We start from the raw sequence: 16,525 nt of genomic DNA on the forward strand, positions 1-16,525 counted from the left end.
CATGTTTGAAGCCTGTCAGCTCTCGACGACGACGACGACTGTTGCGGCAAATATTGTCGCCGGTACATATTGTCGTCGGCACATATTGTCGCCGGCACATATTGTCGTCGGCACATTTGTCGTCTGCATATGTTGTCGTCTGCATATGTTGTCGTCGGCACATATTGTCGCCGGTACATATTGTCGTCGGCACATATTGTCGTCGGTACATATTGTCGCCGGTACATATTGTCGCAATATACGACTCAAGACTGGTTTGTTGTCAAAACGCAGCTACAGAAGTTCACTCGTCGACATGTGCAAACTTAAAAAAAAAATGTTCAGTGATCTAAATCTGAGAAAGTTACGAATAAGTAAAGGATGTCCATTGAAACGTGATTACACACACACACACACACACACTCTCTCTCTCTCTCTCTCTCTCTCTCTCTCTCTCACACACACACACACACACACACACACACACACACACACACACACACACACACACACACACACACACACGTTATTCTCTACCTCCCAATCCCAACCCACAAACTCATACATGCTGCCCCCCCCACCCCCTCCAACCCCCCCGCCCACAGTCTCGATATCCGCTGGGCAGAAAACTTGCAACAGCCACAGCCGCCAGTTGTTTGAAGCTCAACGGCTAATGGGGAAAAAAGAGAAAATACAACAATAATAAAAATGATAAATAAACAAACAAACAAATCAGTAGCTCAAGGAGGCGTCACTGCGTTCGGTCAAATCCATATACGCTACACCACATCTGCCAAGCAGATGCCTGACCAGCAGCGTAACCCAACGCGCTTAGTCAGGCCTTGAGAAAAAAAACAAAAACAAAAAAACACCATAAAATAATATAAAAATAAAATGAAATAAAATAACAAATAAGAACAAAATAATAAAACACTAACTATATAGATAAAAAAATAAAAAATAGATAAACACATACTAATAAAAGAATAAATGAATGAATAGATAAATCAATCAACCAATCAATCAAACAAATAAGTAAATAGATAGATAAACCAACACAACAGGTGGCTGCCAACATGGCAGGGTAAATAAACAAAACGGTCATACACGTAAAATGTTGCATCTCTGTGTGAATGTGTATGTGTGCGTGCCCGAAATATGATTGAATGATACAGGAAACGAATGATGAGCGCCCAATGGTAGCCGTCAGTCCGCTCTAACCAGGTAGGCAGCCTGCTGTGCAAATGATCCCGTGTTTGTAAAGCACTCATAATTATTAGAGCTTGTGTCCGACCTAGGATAGGCGTTGTGTGATAAGTATCCACATCATTCATTCATTCATTCATTCATCATTGTACGGTGTTTGGAGGATGGTGGCAGAATGGTGAAGACATTCATCTGTCAGTGATAAGAAACTCTAGGGAGAGCTGGACAGTACAAGGTCTTCAGAGAAGAAGCCCCCCTCAGTCAAGTGTTTCGGCCCTTAACTCCGTACACTGTAAGGGGGCCTGCCGCACCCAGGTCATGACTCCTGGATGCCCTTGTATTGCCGCCTTTACTTTTTTTTCCACTTGGTCCTCAGCAGGTTCAAACCCGCGCCTATAGGGTGGTCGCCACTTCAGAACTGAGACACCTTTTTCTGGGGGACGTTTTAACCACTGAGCCATCGTACGCCTAGTTTGAGCAGGGAAAATTTAATCCTTATGAAGCTTACTTTCATTCCTCCTCGACCAGATCCAGCTGGAACTTTTCTCTGCTGCTTCTGCCATTGCCTTGAGAGCCCATGTCCTCTCTCTGCCAGAAATCGACAGCTGTGTCATTAGGCTTTAGGCAGATGCGCCCACAAACCCTCTTGCACAGAGTCCGTCAGGGTCTGGATTCGAATCCCGCTGTGGCCCTTTCTCCGAAGTTTGACCTGATAAAATCAAACTGAGCGTCTAGTCATTCGGATGAGACGATAAACCGAGATTTAACAGCAAGTGCAGCATGCACAGGGCACACTGAAAACGAACCATCTTTAACGAGAGTGTTGTCCTCTGGCAAAATGCTGTAAAAGAAATCCCCTCTGATAGGTACACAAATATATATGTGCATGCACTCAAGGCCTGACTTACGCATACCCAGATTCAAACTCTCGACTGTTGGCCGCCGTTCTTTCTCTGTCTCTGGACCTTGCAATTGGAATGAACTTCCTCTTTCGCTTCGTCAAGTCTCCACACTCAGCTCTTTCAAGTCTGGCCTTAAAACCCACCTCTTCCCAAAATAGCCTCCCTTCCCTGCCTCTTCCTTGTCTTTCAGTTTCTCCAGTTTTAGAATTACGCATGCATGTGAATGACTGGTGCGAAAGCGCTTTGATTTGTCTATGCACAAGATTCAGCGCTATATAGATACCATTATTATTGTTATTACTAAACGCGTTGGGTTAACGCTGCTGGTCAGGCCAGGCATCTGCTTATTTTGCAGATGTGGTGTAGCGTATAATCAAGGATTTGCCCGAACGCATTGACGCCTCCTTGGGTGACTGAAACTGAAAGTGAACTGAACTGAAACTGCAGTGTTTTTGCAGCGTTCGTGCGCTACACCCTGGTGAAGGAAGAGTGGCCGCAGTGGCAGTCTGACGACAAGTGCCGGACCAAGGGCTATGATGGGCTGGCCGTCATCGACACGGCCAACAAGTGGGCCATGGCCAAACTGCTGCTGGAGTCTCAGAGCGTCCCGTGAGTTCTGGAGTGGTGGGGTGATGGAGTGGTGGTGGGATTGGTGGGGGGTATAGGAAGGCATTCTTCCTGGTGTGTGTGTGTGTGTGTGTGTGTGTGTGTGTGTGTGTGTGTGTGTCCGACCATCTGCCAGTTCAGAGACCGTGGGAGTATGGGTTTGAATCCCGCTCTCGCCCTTTCTCGCAAGTTTGATTGGGAAACAAAATTGACCGTGTGGTCGTTCAGATGATACGATAACCGAGGTCCCGTATGCAACATGCACATGGCGCACTGGAAAAGAACCCATGGCATCAAAAGTGTTGTCCTTTGGCAACATTCTGCTGAACAATATCCTCTCTGATAGGTACACGAATATATATGCATATACAATGTTAGTCATCATTCCTGTGCTGATGACACTCAACTTCAGAAGAGTGATACCCCAGAAAAATTGTCCTCGCTCTTGCAAGAAACATCTGAATGCTTCCTGGACATTCAAAACTGGATGACTCTAAATAAGTTACAATTGAACGCAGACAAAACCGAAGCAATGATCATAAGAACTAAACAAAAGCTTTCTTCCATCACAGCTGACACAATCAAACTTGGCAGTACATCCATCCCTCTTTCCAGCTCAGTCAGGAACCTCGGCGTTGTCCTTAACAACACACTGTCCATGCAAAAATTTATCAGTCAGACATGTCAATCCTGCTACTGTCAATTGCGACGCATCAGTTCCATTCGGAAATATCTGTCCACCGACGCAACATCTAGACTTGTCGTTTCTCTCATTCTCTCTCGCCATGACTTGTCTGGTTTGCCTGCTTCGTCCATTCAGTCCCTTCAGCGCATACAAAACTCTGTTGCTCGACTCGTCCTCAGAAAGAAAATATCTTAGCACATCACTCCTATTTTGCAACATCTCCATTGGCTCCCTGTCTCACACAGAATAAAGTATAAGATCAGCACTCTATGTTACAAATGTATTCACAAATCTGCGCCTTCCTATCTTTGTGGCTGCCTTCCCCTTAACACTCCATCTCGCTCTCTACGATCGGCTTCGGATCCCCTCTGTTACGCATACCCAGATTCAAACACTCCACTGATGGACGCCGTTCTTTCTCTGTCTCTGGACCTTGTATTTGAAATGAACTTCCTCTTTCGCTTCGTCAGGTCTCCGCACTCAGCTCTTTCAAGAGTGGCCTTAAAACCCACCTCTTCACAAGATAGCTTCTCTGCCCTACCTCTTCCTTGTCTTCAGTTTTCTTCAGTTTTAGAGTTATGCATGCGTGTGAATGACTGGTGTGAAAGCGCTTAGATTTGTCTCCGCACAAGATTCAGCGCTATATAAATATTATTATTATTATTATTATAAGACAGTTATGTGATAGTTCAGGTTAATCTCTAATAGTACCCGTCCCACCCCACGGACATAAATAGATTATTTATTGGACCCACCCCTTACCCCAACCCCCCTTTTTTTCTTTTTCCTTCAGGGCTGACCAGGGCGTGTGGATCGGGGTGGAGTACGACATGGGAAGCGGCGAACCCTCGTGGAGGGACGGCAGGCCGTGCAAGTGGGGGGCCTGGGCCACGGGCCAGCCCGACTGGAGCACCACCACCGTCCTCATCTCCATGGACACAGGGAGCGGTCAGTTCGTGTGGAAGACCATGGACACCAACTACCCCAACTGGATCCTGTGCAGCAAAGAGAGTGCGTCCTGGGTTGTCATTGCATTGAGATGAACGACGACTTTGTGTTTCGTCTTCTTTGTTGTTCTTCTTCTTTGTTTTTGTTGTTGTTGCTCTTCTTCTTCTTCTGTGTTTTTGTTGTTGTTCTTTTTCTTCTTTGTTGTTATTGTTGTTGTTCTTCTTCTTTGTTTTTGTTGTTGTTGTTCTTTGTTTTTGTTGTTGTTCTTCTTCTTCTTTGTTTTTGTTTTGTTTTGCTTTTGTTGTTGTTCTTCTTCTTTATTTGTTTTTTGTTGTTGTTGTTGTTGTTCTTCTTCTTCTTCTTTGTTTTGTTGTTGTTGTTCTTCTTCCTTTTCTTGTTCTTACTGCGACTACTACTACTACTACTACTACGACGACGACGACGATGATGATGATGCTGAATGAATGATACAGCGCCTATCCTCTGTCTCATACTAAGCTCTAAGCGCTTTAAAAACAAGGGATCATTTGCGCTACTGGCTGCGTACCTGGGTACTGACGGCTAAACTTGGGCGCTCATCATTCGTTTCCTGTGTCATTCAGTCAGATTTCAGACACACACACATACACACTCAGACAGACATGTAACATTTTACGTGTATGACCGTTTTGTTTATTTACCCCGCCATGTAGGCAGCCATACCCTGTTTTCGGGGATGTGCATGCTGTGCATGTTCTTATTTCCACAACCCACCGGACACTAATTTGGATTACAGGATCTTCAGCGTGCGCTTTTGATCTTCTGCGTGCGTTTTCACCCGGAGGGGGTTCAGGCAAAAGTAGGTCTGTACGTATGTTGACCTGGGAGATCGGAAAAATCTCCACCCTTTACCCACCATGCGCCATGGGAGATTCGAACCCGGGACACTCAGACTGAAAGTCCATCGCTTTATCCACTCGGCTATTACCGGCTATTATGATAATGAATAGATAGATAAATAAATATATAAATAAATCAGTATTAATGTACATTATTCGTGTTCTTCTCACTTCTTCTCCTTGTTCATCATCATCATCATCATCATCATCTTCTTCTTCTTCTTCTTCTTCTTTTTCTCATAATGATTATTTATTTTTGTGATGATGATGATGATGGTGATAATTATTATTATTATTACGAGCGCGCGTGTATGTGTGTGTCTGCGTGCGTGCATCTGTGCGTGCGTGCGTGCATGTGTGCGTGTCTGTGTATGTGTATGTGTATGTACGTGTTCGCGCACGTGCGTGCGGGCCCGTGCAGACGACAAGCTGACCATGGCGCGGCACAGCAACCTGAACGTGAACCTGGGCAGTGCCACCGCTCTCACCTCGCAGACCACGACGACGGTGGAGGACTGCGGGATGCAGTGTGGTTCAGCCACCGGCTGCGACTACTTCGCCTACAAGGCCGCCGACGGCACGTGCAAGTTGTACGGCGGGTCGGCGCTGAGCTCTGTGCTGAACGTGGACTCCGGCACACCCAGCGCTCTCCATCTGTACCTGGTGAATTGAGTTTAGTCAAGTTACAGAATGCAGAATACTTCAGATTATTAGCCGGGAGGATGTGCAGACCCACTTTCGTTTCATTTTCGTTCTCAGTTGAACGGAATCTTGTCGTTCTGTTGATGTTGTAAATGGCATCTTTTCTTCTTTGTTTTTTTCTTTTATTCTTTGTTGTTGTTGTTGTTGTTGTTGTTAGCGGAGGTGGTGCAGTGAATATAGATAAGTCCAGATGATTTCAGTTTGACACAACCATGAATCGGAAACAAATTTGAAATCGTCGTCGTCCGACTGTATACATAATTAGATAAGTGGAAAGTCACTATTTTTTTTAGTTGTAGATTGCTTCTTACGTGTGATTTTTTTTTCCTTTTCCTTTTTTGTCTGTGGCTTTTTTGTGACTTCTGTTTGACATAGTCACAATGACGACAAATGTGCATGTCTCATGTATATGATTATTGTGGTGTGTTTTTGTGGTTTTTTTCCAGTAACATATGTGATGAAAATTACATTGTAAACATTTGAGTTAACACGTTAATCATACCAAATGCGTATTATCCGTCCAAGCACTGAAGTGATATTGCCTGGGGCTTTTTTTTTTATCCCCACCTTCGGGAACTTCGAAACAAAAAATTATATTGTTCTCCTTCTCTCTCTTTCTTTCTGGCCTTTTTATTTATTTATTTATTTTAACTCTGTTGTCTCTTCCTTTCGTATTTTTTGCCAAGCTGGTTAAGTCACTTTTTTTTCTAAAAAGTCTTTTCAGGGTCTATTTTTTTAACTGGATAACTGTGCACTCGTATTAGATTTACATTCTCTTTATACGTTTAGGACGAGTGTTACCGACTGATGGTGAATTTTTTTGTTGATTTGTATGCATGTTTTCTTTTTCCTTTTTTATTTAATGATATTTGTAGTGTTGTGTATCATGCATAATTATTTTTGTGTTCACGTTTCCATTTTTTGTCCCCTGGATTAAGAATGAAATGATCAACGTCAGAGGCATGTCCTACGTTCATGTGCATGAACATTACTGCATTAATTTGTCCCTCATTTTCCGTTTCCATGTTGTTTTCATTTCAGGTCCCATGGAATTGATAGCAGAATGTTTTGAGTTCTGATATGGCCCTGGTAGTAGTTTGGGCTTCTACACTAATGAACAGGGGATACCAGGTTTCTAATTAAATGTTCATCTTTGATAAATCATGTAGTGCCTACTGAAGCTGTTGCACTATGGATTATAAATATGTGTTATTTCTGTTTGCATTCGAAGCGGTATTTTTTCTATTTGTATGTAACATAAAACATTTTAATCTTCAAATTAGCTGTTTGTGTTGCATGATCTGACTTGTCATACTTGATGTGATATTTCCATCGTTTGCACTCAAAACTTTTATCTTGAACTTAGACGTTTGTGTTGCACAATCTGACTGGTTATATATACTGGAAGTTATGCTTTTTCTCGTTTCCATTTTAAAATGATCGTCAAATTAAGTCGTTTGCGCAATCTGGAAGTGATGTCGTTTCCATTTTAAAATGATCATTATATTAAGTCGTTTATTCAATCTGGAAGTGATATTTTTCTTGTTTGTATTTAAAACCTGGTCTTGAAATTGTCTGCTTTTGTAATGCCGTGTTACTGGTTAAGCTAGAAGTGACCTTTTTTTCCCTTTGCTTGTAAAACTTTACACAAGTCTGGTTACTCTTCCAGAAGAGAGCACGTCGCTACAGTGTCAGAGCCACCCCTTTTTTTTCTCTCTCCTCTTTTTGTGCTTGCAAGTATATATATTTTTTCCTATTAAAGTTTTTTTTATTTTTTCTCATAGGATTTTGCCATGGACAACCCTTAAAGTTTGTTGCCGTGCGCTAAGTGCATGCTACGCACACAGGACCTTGTTCTATCGTCTCATCCGAATATCAAGTGCCCAGACCACCAATCAAGGCCCAGTGGAGGGGATTGGGGGGACACTGCCAAGTGTGGGGTTTTATCCCCTGCATTCAGATTTTCCCGCTTCCAAGGCAGGCGCGTTTTTACTTAGTACTAGGCCACCACTCCTCTATTAGTCCGTCTCATGGGTGAGTTTGACGACCTATTTGTATTTCGCCCTTAACTCTTTCACCGCCAGTCAGTTTAGAGTACAAAATTCCCTTGTGGTATAAACACAGAAAAGACAATGGTTAAGAATAGCTGGGGATTCTCCCTGCGATGTATAGAAAATAATTATGGCCTATCCTACCACCGAACATTAAGAGCAGTAGGTTCATGGATAACAGACCAATGAACGGACACCTTTCAGTGACATAGGTCCTCTACCACGCCTGTGCATAAATGCGAGCTTGGCGGTGAAAGGGTTAAGGTCAAGTTGTTCGTGGCTGTGGTCTTTTCCATGAGGAGTGGTGCGGTCGAGGCGTTGGTTCTGTAAGTAGTCCGTCTTGAAAACACCACGTATTGTACCTTCCACATCAAACAAGACGTTTTACCATCTTCAGTTGTTTTTTTCTTCTAATCTATGATAATATTTTGAAGTCTGGCAGTCTTTCGGACCTTTGTGATCTTGCTTTCCTTACAAGTTAATCTTCAGAATTCTATTCGGGTGGATCGATATTTCCTGGTTCGTGGCTGGCAGTTCTTGGTTGGCGTTGGTTCTGTTCAGTCTGACGTCCACCACGAGGAGCTTGTCGTCCTTCAGGGGAACTTTCTGTCGCCTGCTCTGTTTAGTTCAAACAAAAAAAACAAAAAATCAGCGATCTTAAATAATTCCTTCCTTCCGTTCCGGGTAAAAAAAAGGAAAGAGTTCTCCCTTGCAGGTTGCATGTAGGTCATTCCTATTTTACCAAATACATTTTTTTAATACTAAAATGTGAAGAAGCTTCATGGTATAAGCCTTCCAACGAACCTTTCAGTATCAAACATCTGCAGATCGACTTTTGGAATCTGCATGATATGGCACAAACATGAAGACCTTGTTTCCAGGAGTTCTCGGCGACATATGACGTTTTTCAGGAAGAAATATTTGAAACTCGGATTAAATTTTGTTGCTGTTGACTGAACAAGATACGATTAAATTCGTCTTTCGAACGTTGTGTTAATTCACTTTATAACATTGTTTGGAGACTGGATTTAAGAACTTGCGGATTTTCAGGCCTGAAATGACCCCCTTTTCAGTATCCATGCCTTTTGGAAATTCTGTGCTAGAAATTTCCTCTTTTCTCTCTCTTTGTATCTGCCTTTTTTTCCCCCTCCTTTTAATCTCCTTTTTCTGCCTTCCCTTCCCCTTTCTTTTTCCAAGCACGTCTTGACACTTTTTTTCTTTCTTTTCCGCGGTCTTTGATGCACTATCTGTGCTGTTTTGCTCTGGCGATTAGGTAGTGAGATTGTTAACACTGGGACGGGCACTAGCTGCCCATTCTGCAGTGTTATTTGCCTATATGGCCTTTTTATGTATTTTTTGTTTGGCTTTGAAGTAGGTTTTTTCCCCCCCTTTTTTTCTGTAGTCTGGGGGTGATGAATTAAGCGGAATGGCTGACGTCCTCAACATGGTTGGGATACTGTGTCATGAACTGTGTTTAGTGTGTGTCTTTGTGCTTATTATTATTTCTTTTTTTTATATGTAGATGTGATTTTGGTGTTGATGCAATTGAGCAATTGCATGGTCTGACAGTCCTGATACGGCCCTGTGCGGTCGGCTGGACTATAAGCAACAAGAACTAATAGCCCCTTTGCCATCGGGCTGGACGTTTAGTAACCTGATTTGATTTGTTGTTTGAAAAAAAAAAAACTGACTGAAAAAGACATAGTTGAGTTACTGATCTCAACTGGCCATTTTACATTGTTAGGTTTCTCTGTAACTGGCTTTAACGCTTGATGGGTTTTCAACCCTGAAATGGCTGCCACTATATTTTGATTCATTGCATCATTTGACAGTTTCTGGATATGAATCTGGAGGAATACGTTGCTGAAGCCAAAGATTGGCAATGATTACACCGGAAGAGATGATATTTTCAAAGTAAACGTTGCACAATCTGACCACTTGAACATTTTTATGTCCATGTTGTTATCATAGGCATGCTTGGCTCAGCAGTTACGTGAACTGATATCACAGAAAATAAATATAGCTTTGTACATGTCTTGGTTTGGCAAAATTTGAACTAAAAAGGAAAAAAAAAAAGGTATTGGCTGCAAGATAGGGAGATGTGCTGCCAAGAGGTGCAGTGCTTAAAAAAGGTATCCACACATTTTCGAATAAGATAAGCTGATGTTGCATGTATTATTAATGATTTTTTAAGTATCTAGTTTTGAATTAATCAATGTTTTTTTTCTGGGCCACTTTTTCATTACGGAGAAGGGCATCATGAGCGATATGCAGCGCCACCTTTTTAATTGCTTTCATTTACAGAGATTAAACAATTTTAATGCAGAGAAGGGGGCAACTTATGTTGCTGTGGTTTATGCTCATGATGCACACAGGAATTTCAGTTTGTCTTGAAGCAGTGACTTGAAAACTGCATTGTAAACCTTATAATGCACTTGATTTGTTGCTCTTACTTATCTTTAAAACGCACACATTGCATCTGCACTTAAATCAGCTTGATGTATGTGTGTTTACTGTGCCTGTTAGAAAGTTGTTTACACTAAATCACACACTGCACACATCTTGTTCGACTGCTTGACAAAATCTTTATTCAAGCTGAAAATAACTGGTTACTTTGATTACATTCAGTTCATCACAATGCACAGTTTCAGTCATAACCATATTTCTACAAGATGCTCAACATTTGCAGACAGAGGGGATATTGGCAGAAGACAAGATAATGTGTTACAAGCTTAGCTAAATCTGGTAAGGGGTCAGAATTTTGACAGGTGAGCAGGCGGATGTCAGAATTTTAACTTTCATTCACAAAATAATTTTGAAAAAGTTAGGTTGAGACTATTTAAAAAGGGGTTTGGGGGTGGGAGTGGGTGGTAGCATAAGTAATTATCTTGTTGATAAGAAGGGGGTATGGGGAAGTTTTTAAAGCAGACATGTTCTCTCAGCAGATAATTTTGTGTTTGGTTGATAACGGGTGAATGGTAATGGACCAATATACATACATCTTAATTTGTGAGCCATTGCATCCAATCTACAGTTAATGCTTGAATACTCTTGAGATACAATTCTTCTCTAAGTCACTACTATTGCCAAACAATTTGAATTTAAGCAGTCATTATCAAACACAATTTACGGCAACAAAAATGAAAATATAAAACATGGTATCAGATCACTTTCTCAAAAAAACAGTTATGCTCAGAAAACAAAATTAAGCAATACAAAAGGCAAAAGGCAGTGCAATTCTTTGTGTGTTTGTTGTTTTTTTGCATGTTGAACGGGTGAGTTTTTAAACCAAAAAAGTGTGAATCAACTAGCAAGAAAATAGACTTCTTTGCATTCACTTCATAAACTTTTTGGAAATGAAGATGACGGAATATAAAACTCCCAAAATGAAACTTAATTTACCATCTCTGATCTGACTTACCAATATCAAACTAATCTGGCCTGTAATAAATGTAACATCTTCAAGCATGTGAAGCTGTAGAAAATTCAAAGACATACTTTTATGCATTATATATTTTTCTATTTTGGTCATCCAGTTTGTGTCACTTGACCATTCTGCGTATTGGCCATCAATAATACTAGTATCAATTCATAATCCTACAAAAATGAAATTGCTTGTACTGGACGAGATCTTAAAATTTTAGCATGTGGAATCTTAACTATTATAAGATTACTTCTTTGAACAAAAAAGTTCATTAACACTCTGACAAAGACACTAATTTGGGGGGCCTAAAAGACCACTGTAATGAAACAGAACATAACAATTGATACAATATATCTATATGAACTATATTTCTTTCAATGTATAGCATAAATTTCTTCTAATGTATGCATTTTTCCCCAATATCATATATATATATTTATATACAAAGCATTACTACACATGAATTTTGTTCTGTCACAAAATTTATAAATTTCAACACTCCACACTTCAGGAATTTTGCTAGCATGCATACACTGTTACAGAAATGCTTGCTACTTTCTTTAAACAAAGAAATCTGTTTCAGGCATACACACACCCTCACACAAATTTACACACTGAACAATTAAAAAATATACCAAGAAGCAGGCTGTTGTTTGTTTTGTTTTTTTCGTTATAAACTGAAACACACAGAAAATGAAGATGATAGAAAATGTACAGGATCACATTATGGCGTATTGACAATGGGGACATGCAGACAACAGGGCTTGAGCATGCAGCAACATTCAGTGTGGAAAAAATAAAAATAAAAATAACAGACCACGGTCATCAGTCAATTATCCCCAACAACAGCCAAAAAGAAAAAAAAAAAAAAGCTTCTTGATGGCAGGCAATGGTTATCCATCACTAGCTTCATGAAACAGGGCACCAGGATTGAAGGATGTGTACTGATGAATTGCATAAAGGCCTCAATGAAAACAACACACAAACATTGGCCAGAGTCAGTGGGGGGAGGATGCAGAGAAAAATGATGCCAGAACATTACGTCAGCTCCTGCAAGCCACCAAGGACATCTTGATGAGCCTGGAGCACTTGGTAGTCCAGTGGACATAAAACAACAAAGGGAGGACACTGGCAAGGCCTTCAACTTGTTCAAGACTTGTGTGTGGTCACCTGCCCCTATTTAATCCCGCGGGAATTGTGGAACAGTCCAGAGAAGACCATCTCCTAACAGGTCGTGTTTAATCGCACAATGTGACCTTGATCCAATTTCCCCTCTTCCCTCAGGAAAGTGTTGGTGAGGCGTGTTTGTGGAGGGTTGCAGGGGGAATGCACATGGGTTCTTTCATGATGCTAGCTGGAAGCTGTACACAATCATTCCGGGATCATCCTCCCTATCAGTGTATGCAAATGTTGAAGTATCAACCAAATGAACAATGCAGAAATTGCAAACGTTTGGTCCACTCAAGGCAGATATCTCAGATTTTGTCTCATGCCAATATGGCATGCTTGTTGGTGACACTGCCCTCTGATGGTCTGGCATCTCAAAAGTGTATCACTATCTTGTAATGGCCTTTTTACAAACTACAAAATAAGGAACACAAAAACTGCTGCATTTTTCAGCAGCAGCAGCAGCAACAAAAAGTTTGTATTGCTGGACCTATGCACATGGCTGTTTCAACACATTACCCCAACAGGTGTTCATGTCCACCAAGCTACCTCACCCCTAATCCACAACAACTCATACACCCACGAAAACTAACAATAAAAACATTTGCTGGAAACCCACTAAATATTCATGGAACAAAACGACTACCATTTATAATATATGCACCATTTTCAATGAATTTATACAGGAACTGAAACCATCACAAGAGCCATTGTGAACAACCATAAATATCTCCTAACAATGAACACAATATATAATCACAACCAAGATGAGCAAAGCCATACAACACGGGCTAGTGGCCACTGCACATGTTCATGACATAAAAATGACCAACATCCATCAACAGTCAAAATAAATGAAAATCAGTCATACACTGTATCTCCAGAATGCTCTATATAAAAGATACTATCAAGCTGCTTTCCAACCATAAACTGTACGAAGATAATCAGCTGGGATAATTTTTCCATTTCCATTCTATCCTCAACTGCACAGAAATGGATCAGGCACATTTGTCAGTCTGCAGGCACAGTCTGACTGATCTCTTGACATTTCTCAGACTTTACATGGCGTTTTTTTCTCTCTCAACTTTTTGTAAAAAGGCAGAATTCTGTGGAATTCATATCTTTCCTCTTGAATGCAATTATTGGTCCAGACATGACTATATATGGTGTGAAACCTCTGAGAAAGAAATCAAGTAAACATCTGATTTAAAAAAAAGAAAAAAGGATGGAAGAAAATGACAGCTACATCCATACCAACATGTCTGTGAAGACTGGCAGCCAAGACAGAACTGACTTCCTCACTTGACAACTCCACAGAAAAAAAGCCACAGTGAACAGATCTCTGCCAGCATTCAGTCATGGAGTTCAAGTAGTTTTTGTTGTTGTAAATTTGGGGGTAACATACATCCTGTGTTAACCCCTAAGAAAGACAGACCCCAATATTTGCACAAATATTCACACATGGTGTGGTTTGAACACAGGACAACCTGACGCTACTACTCATCCATAAATCAACACATTTGCATTGAGATGGTAATACAAAAATATACCACAATACAGTCTGAAAATGTCTACCCTTGAATTAGTAATATATGCATCAAAATGATGACAAATCAATGGTAACAATGAAAAAAAAACAAAAAAACTAAAAGGGTGGGAAAAATAAATTGTAATATATAGGGAAAACATCCTAATAAAATCTGATTCATGAATTGTAAAATGGCTTATGAAAGGCAATGTGGTAGGAAATCACATAAAGATCCATTATCCTTGAAACAGACTTTTATCACACTACATATGAACATATGCTGTGCAGCTACAGTGACTATGTGGTCCGACGACACTGTAACAAGTGTATCAAACATGAGAAATAGCAGGCTAAAACAATAACAAAAAATGTGATGGGGGCAGGGAATGGACACAAATACCGAGAGAGAGAGAGAGAACCAAATTAGAATCAACTAAGAGTTGAGCCAGATGCAACATGCATTCAACCATATATAGTGTACATATGAATATGTTTATATATATACTGAATAGCATCATTATTACTTTCATAAAGTTCTATCACCTTTTCCAAAATACATATACATCCTCACTCACTGGCATTGATGACTTCATATTCCAATGATCAATCATAAACTTCAATCATCTAAAATCAACTTTTATAATGAGAACTGGTGCAGATTCAGGTCTAAAATCTAAAAATTAACTTTAAACAACAAAGCACATTTTAAACTTCATATCACAAGAGAAAACTGTTACATGTTCTGTTTTGCACTGCGTAGAATTGCATGACATTCACGGTCGCATTGCAATGTTATGTACATTGTGTTTGAATCTGATATAAACTTCTGACAATTTTAAAGCACCTGCAAGTGTTATAAATCTGTTCTTAAGAAAGTTTTTTGTGTTTCACAGTAGAATTGTCAAATTTTGCAATATCATAGCAGCATTCCATAAGCACGTCTTTACAACGTCGAATTATCCAAACACTCCCAAAGTTGCAGAATGATCTCACACCAATTTAGAAATAATCAAAGCAAGCCTCTTACCACATGTCAGTAAATATTTTGGTCTTCATCAGCAACAGTAATTTGCTCCATTGAGGCTGTTTCATAACCATAAATGCATATTCTCTGTGACAGACATGGACGCTAATGTTTTGAAAGAGTCTAAAAGATGGTTGGAGAAATTAGTATGAGAGTGGCTCAGAAAGCAAAGAAATTGGTATCTATTAATTCACAGTATGACTGACATTAGAAAACAGTTACTAGTGTTAGGTGTCTGATGAAACTGCTCCAAATGAAAGCCTGCATATAGCTGAGGTAAATGAACTCCACACTGTTCTTCCATGCTAAATGTGGGGTCAGTAATGTCTTAACACATTTTAAGCAAGCTATTCCTGCTTTCTCTTTTTCACATACACACATGTATATCATATATCATATCACCACAGAAAAATCCAGGTTAGATCATTATCATTACTTATTTAAATTCAAAAGTTTTTTCATGATCAGATCACATTATCTATCTTCTGAAATGGCAGAGAAGGCCAGTGGTTGAAAGAAAAGAAAAAAAAAATACTGGGTGTTATTGCATCTGTGCTAATTTTAGGACACCCAACAAGAGTCAAAAGACATAGATTCATACAAAGGCACTACACAGACTGACAGAGTGAATCCCAACCCAAACTGCACAACGGTGTTCTGGGAAACTTGAATCCTGCTTCAAAAAAAGCAGTGTGGGATGCAGTTCTATGAGGGAAATCTTTCTGACCCAAACCGCTGGCAAGATGCCCTTTTGCGAAGAAAAAGACTGCACTTGACACTTTGCACCCTGAGTACTGATTTACCAATCACACTCAGTTGGTTCCGGTGGACCAAGTATGGATATCTCCTTACTGCAGCGAGTTACATTCTCACCGGGTGCTTTATGCTTGTTGGCTCAGGATACTGAGCACGTTCTGACTGACATTATGTGTGTGTTTTGTGTGTAGAGTATAACTACAACAGTGAAATCAGCTGTTGCAGGGCCAGTCCACAGAAACTGCAGTGCAGTGCAGTGATGGGGTATGGGTCTAATCATGTTTATCAAAGGCAGCATGGCCTGGACTGGCTTGCTTTCAGTATTCCAGTTCTGAACTTTGTACTCTCTGGTGTACCGGGACCCCTAAATATGAGATGATCTTCGCCACTGTACCAAGAAGGATGCACTGGAATCAAGCGTCAAAAGCAGCAAATCAAACTTGTCAGAAGAAAAGAAAAAAACAAAGCAAAACCCATAATGGGTGAGAGCAAATATACTGTGACAATCCCTGCTGGATTCAAAGCGTTATTTTGCTGACACAGGGAACCTACAGCCTTTCATTCTGTGTGATGCATTCTCAGCTGTTCTGTGTGGATTGCAGGGAAAAAGAGGCATCTTGTCATGTGGTTTGTCTCCTGTCAAATGATACAGTGGTTTTTAAATAAGCA

General features: G+C 40.5%; 1 protein-coding gene across 1 annotated transcript in view; it reads left to right on the plus strand.

Moving 5' to 3' along the window:
* The window catches only part of LOC143283782 (uncharacterized), a 25,121-nt gene extending 16,513 nt beyond the window's left edge, over positions 1-8,608 (plus strand). The window contains exons 2-4 of the mRNA XM_076590146.1: positions 2,546-2,696; positions 4,172-4,389; positions 5,626-8,608. Of these exons, the coding sequence (XP_076446261.1) occupies positions 2,546-2,696; positions 4,172-4,389; positions 5,626-5,876 (620 nt within the window). The 3' untranslated portion in view covers positions 5,877-8,608. The remainder of the gene's footprint in view (positions 1-2,545; positions 2,697-4,171; positions 4,390-5,625) is intronic.
* Positions 8,609-16,525: the final 7,917 nt, after the last annotated feature.

The sequence above is a fragment of the Babylonia areolata genome, chromosome 7 (genome assembly GCF_041734735.1).
Source record: "Babylonia areolata isolate BAREFJ2019XMU chromosome 7, ASM4173473v1, whole genome shotgun sequence".
Taxonomy (NCBI): domain Eukaryota; kingdom Metazoa; phylum Mollusca; class Gastropoda; order Neogastropoda; family Buccinidae; genus Babylonia; species Babylonia areolata.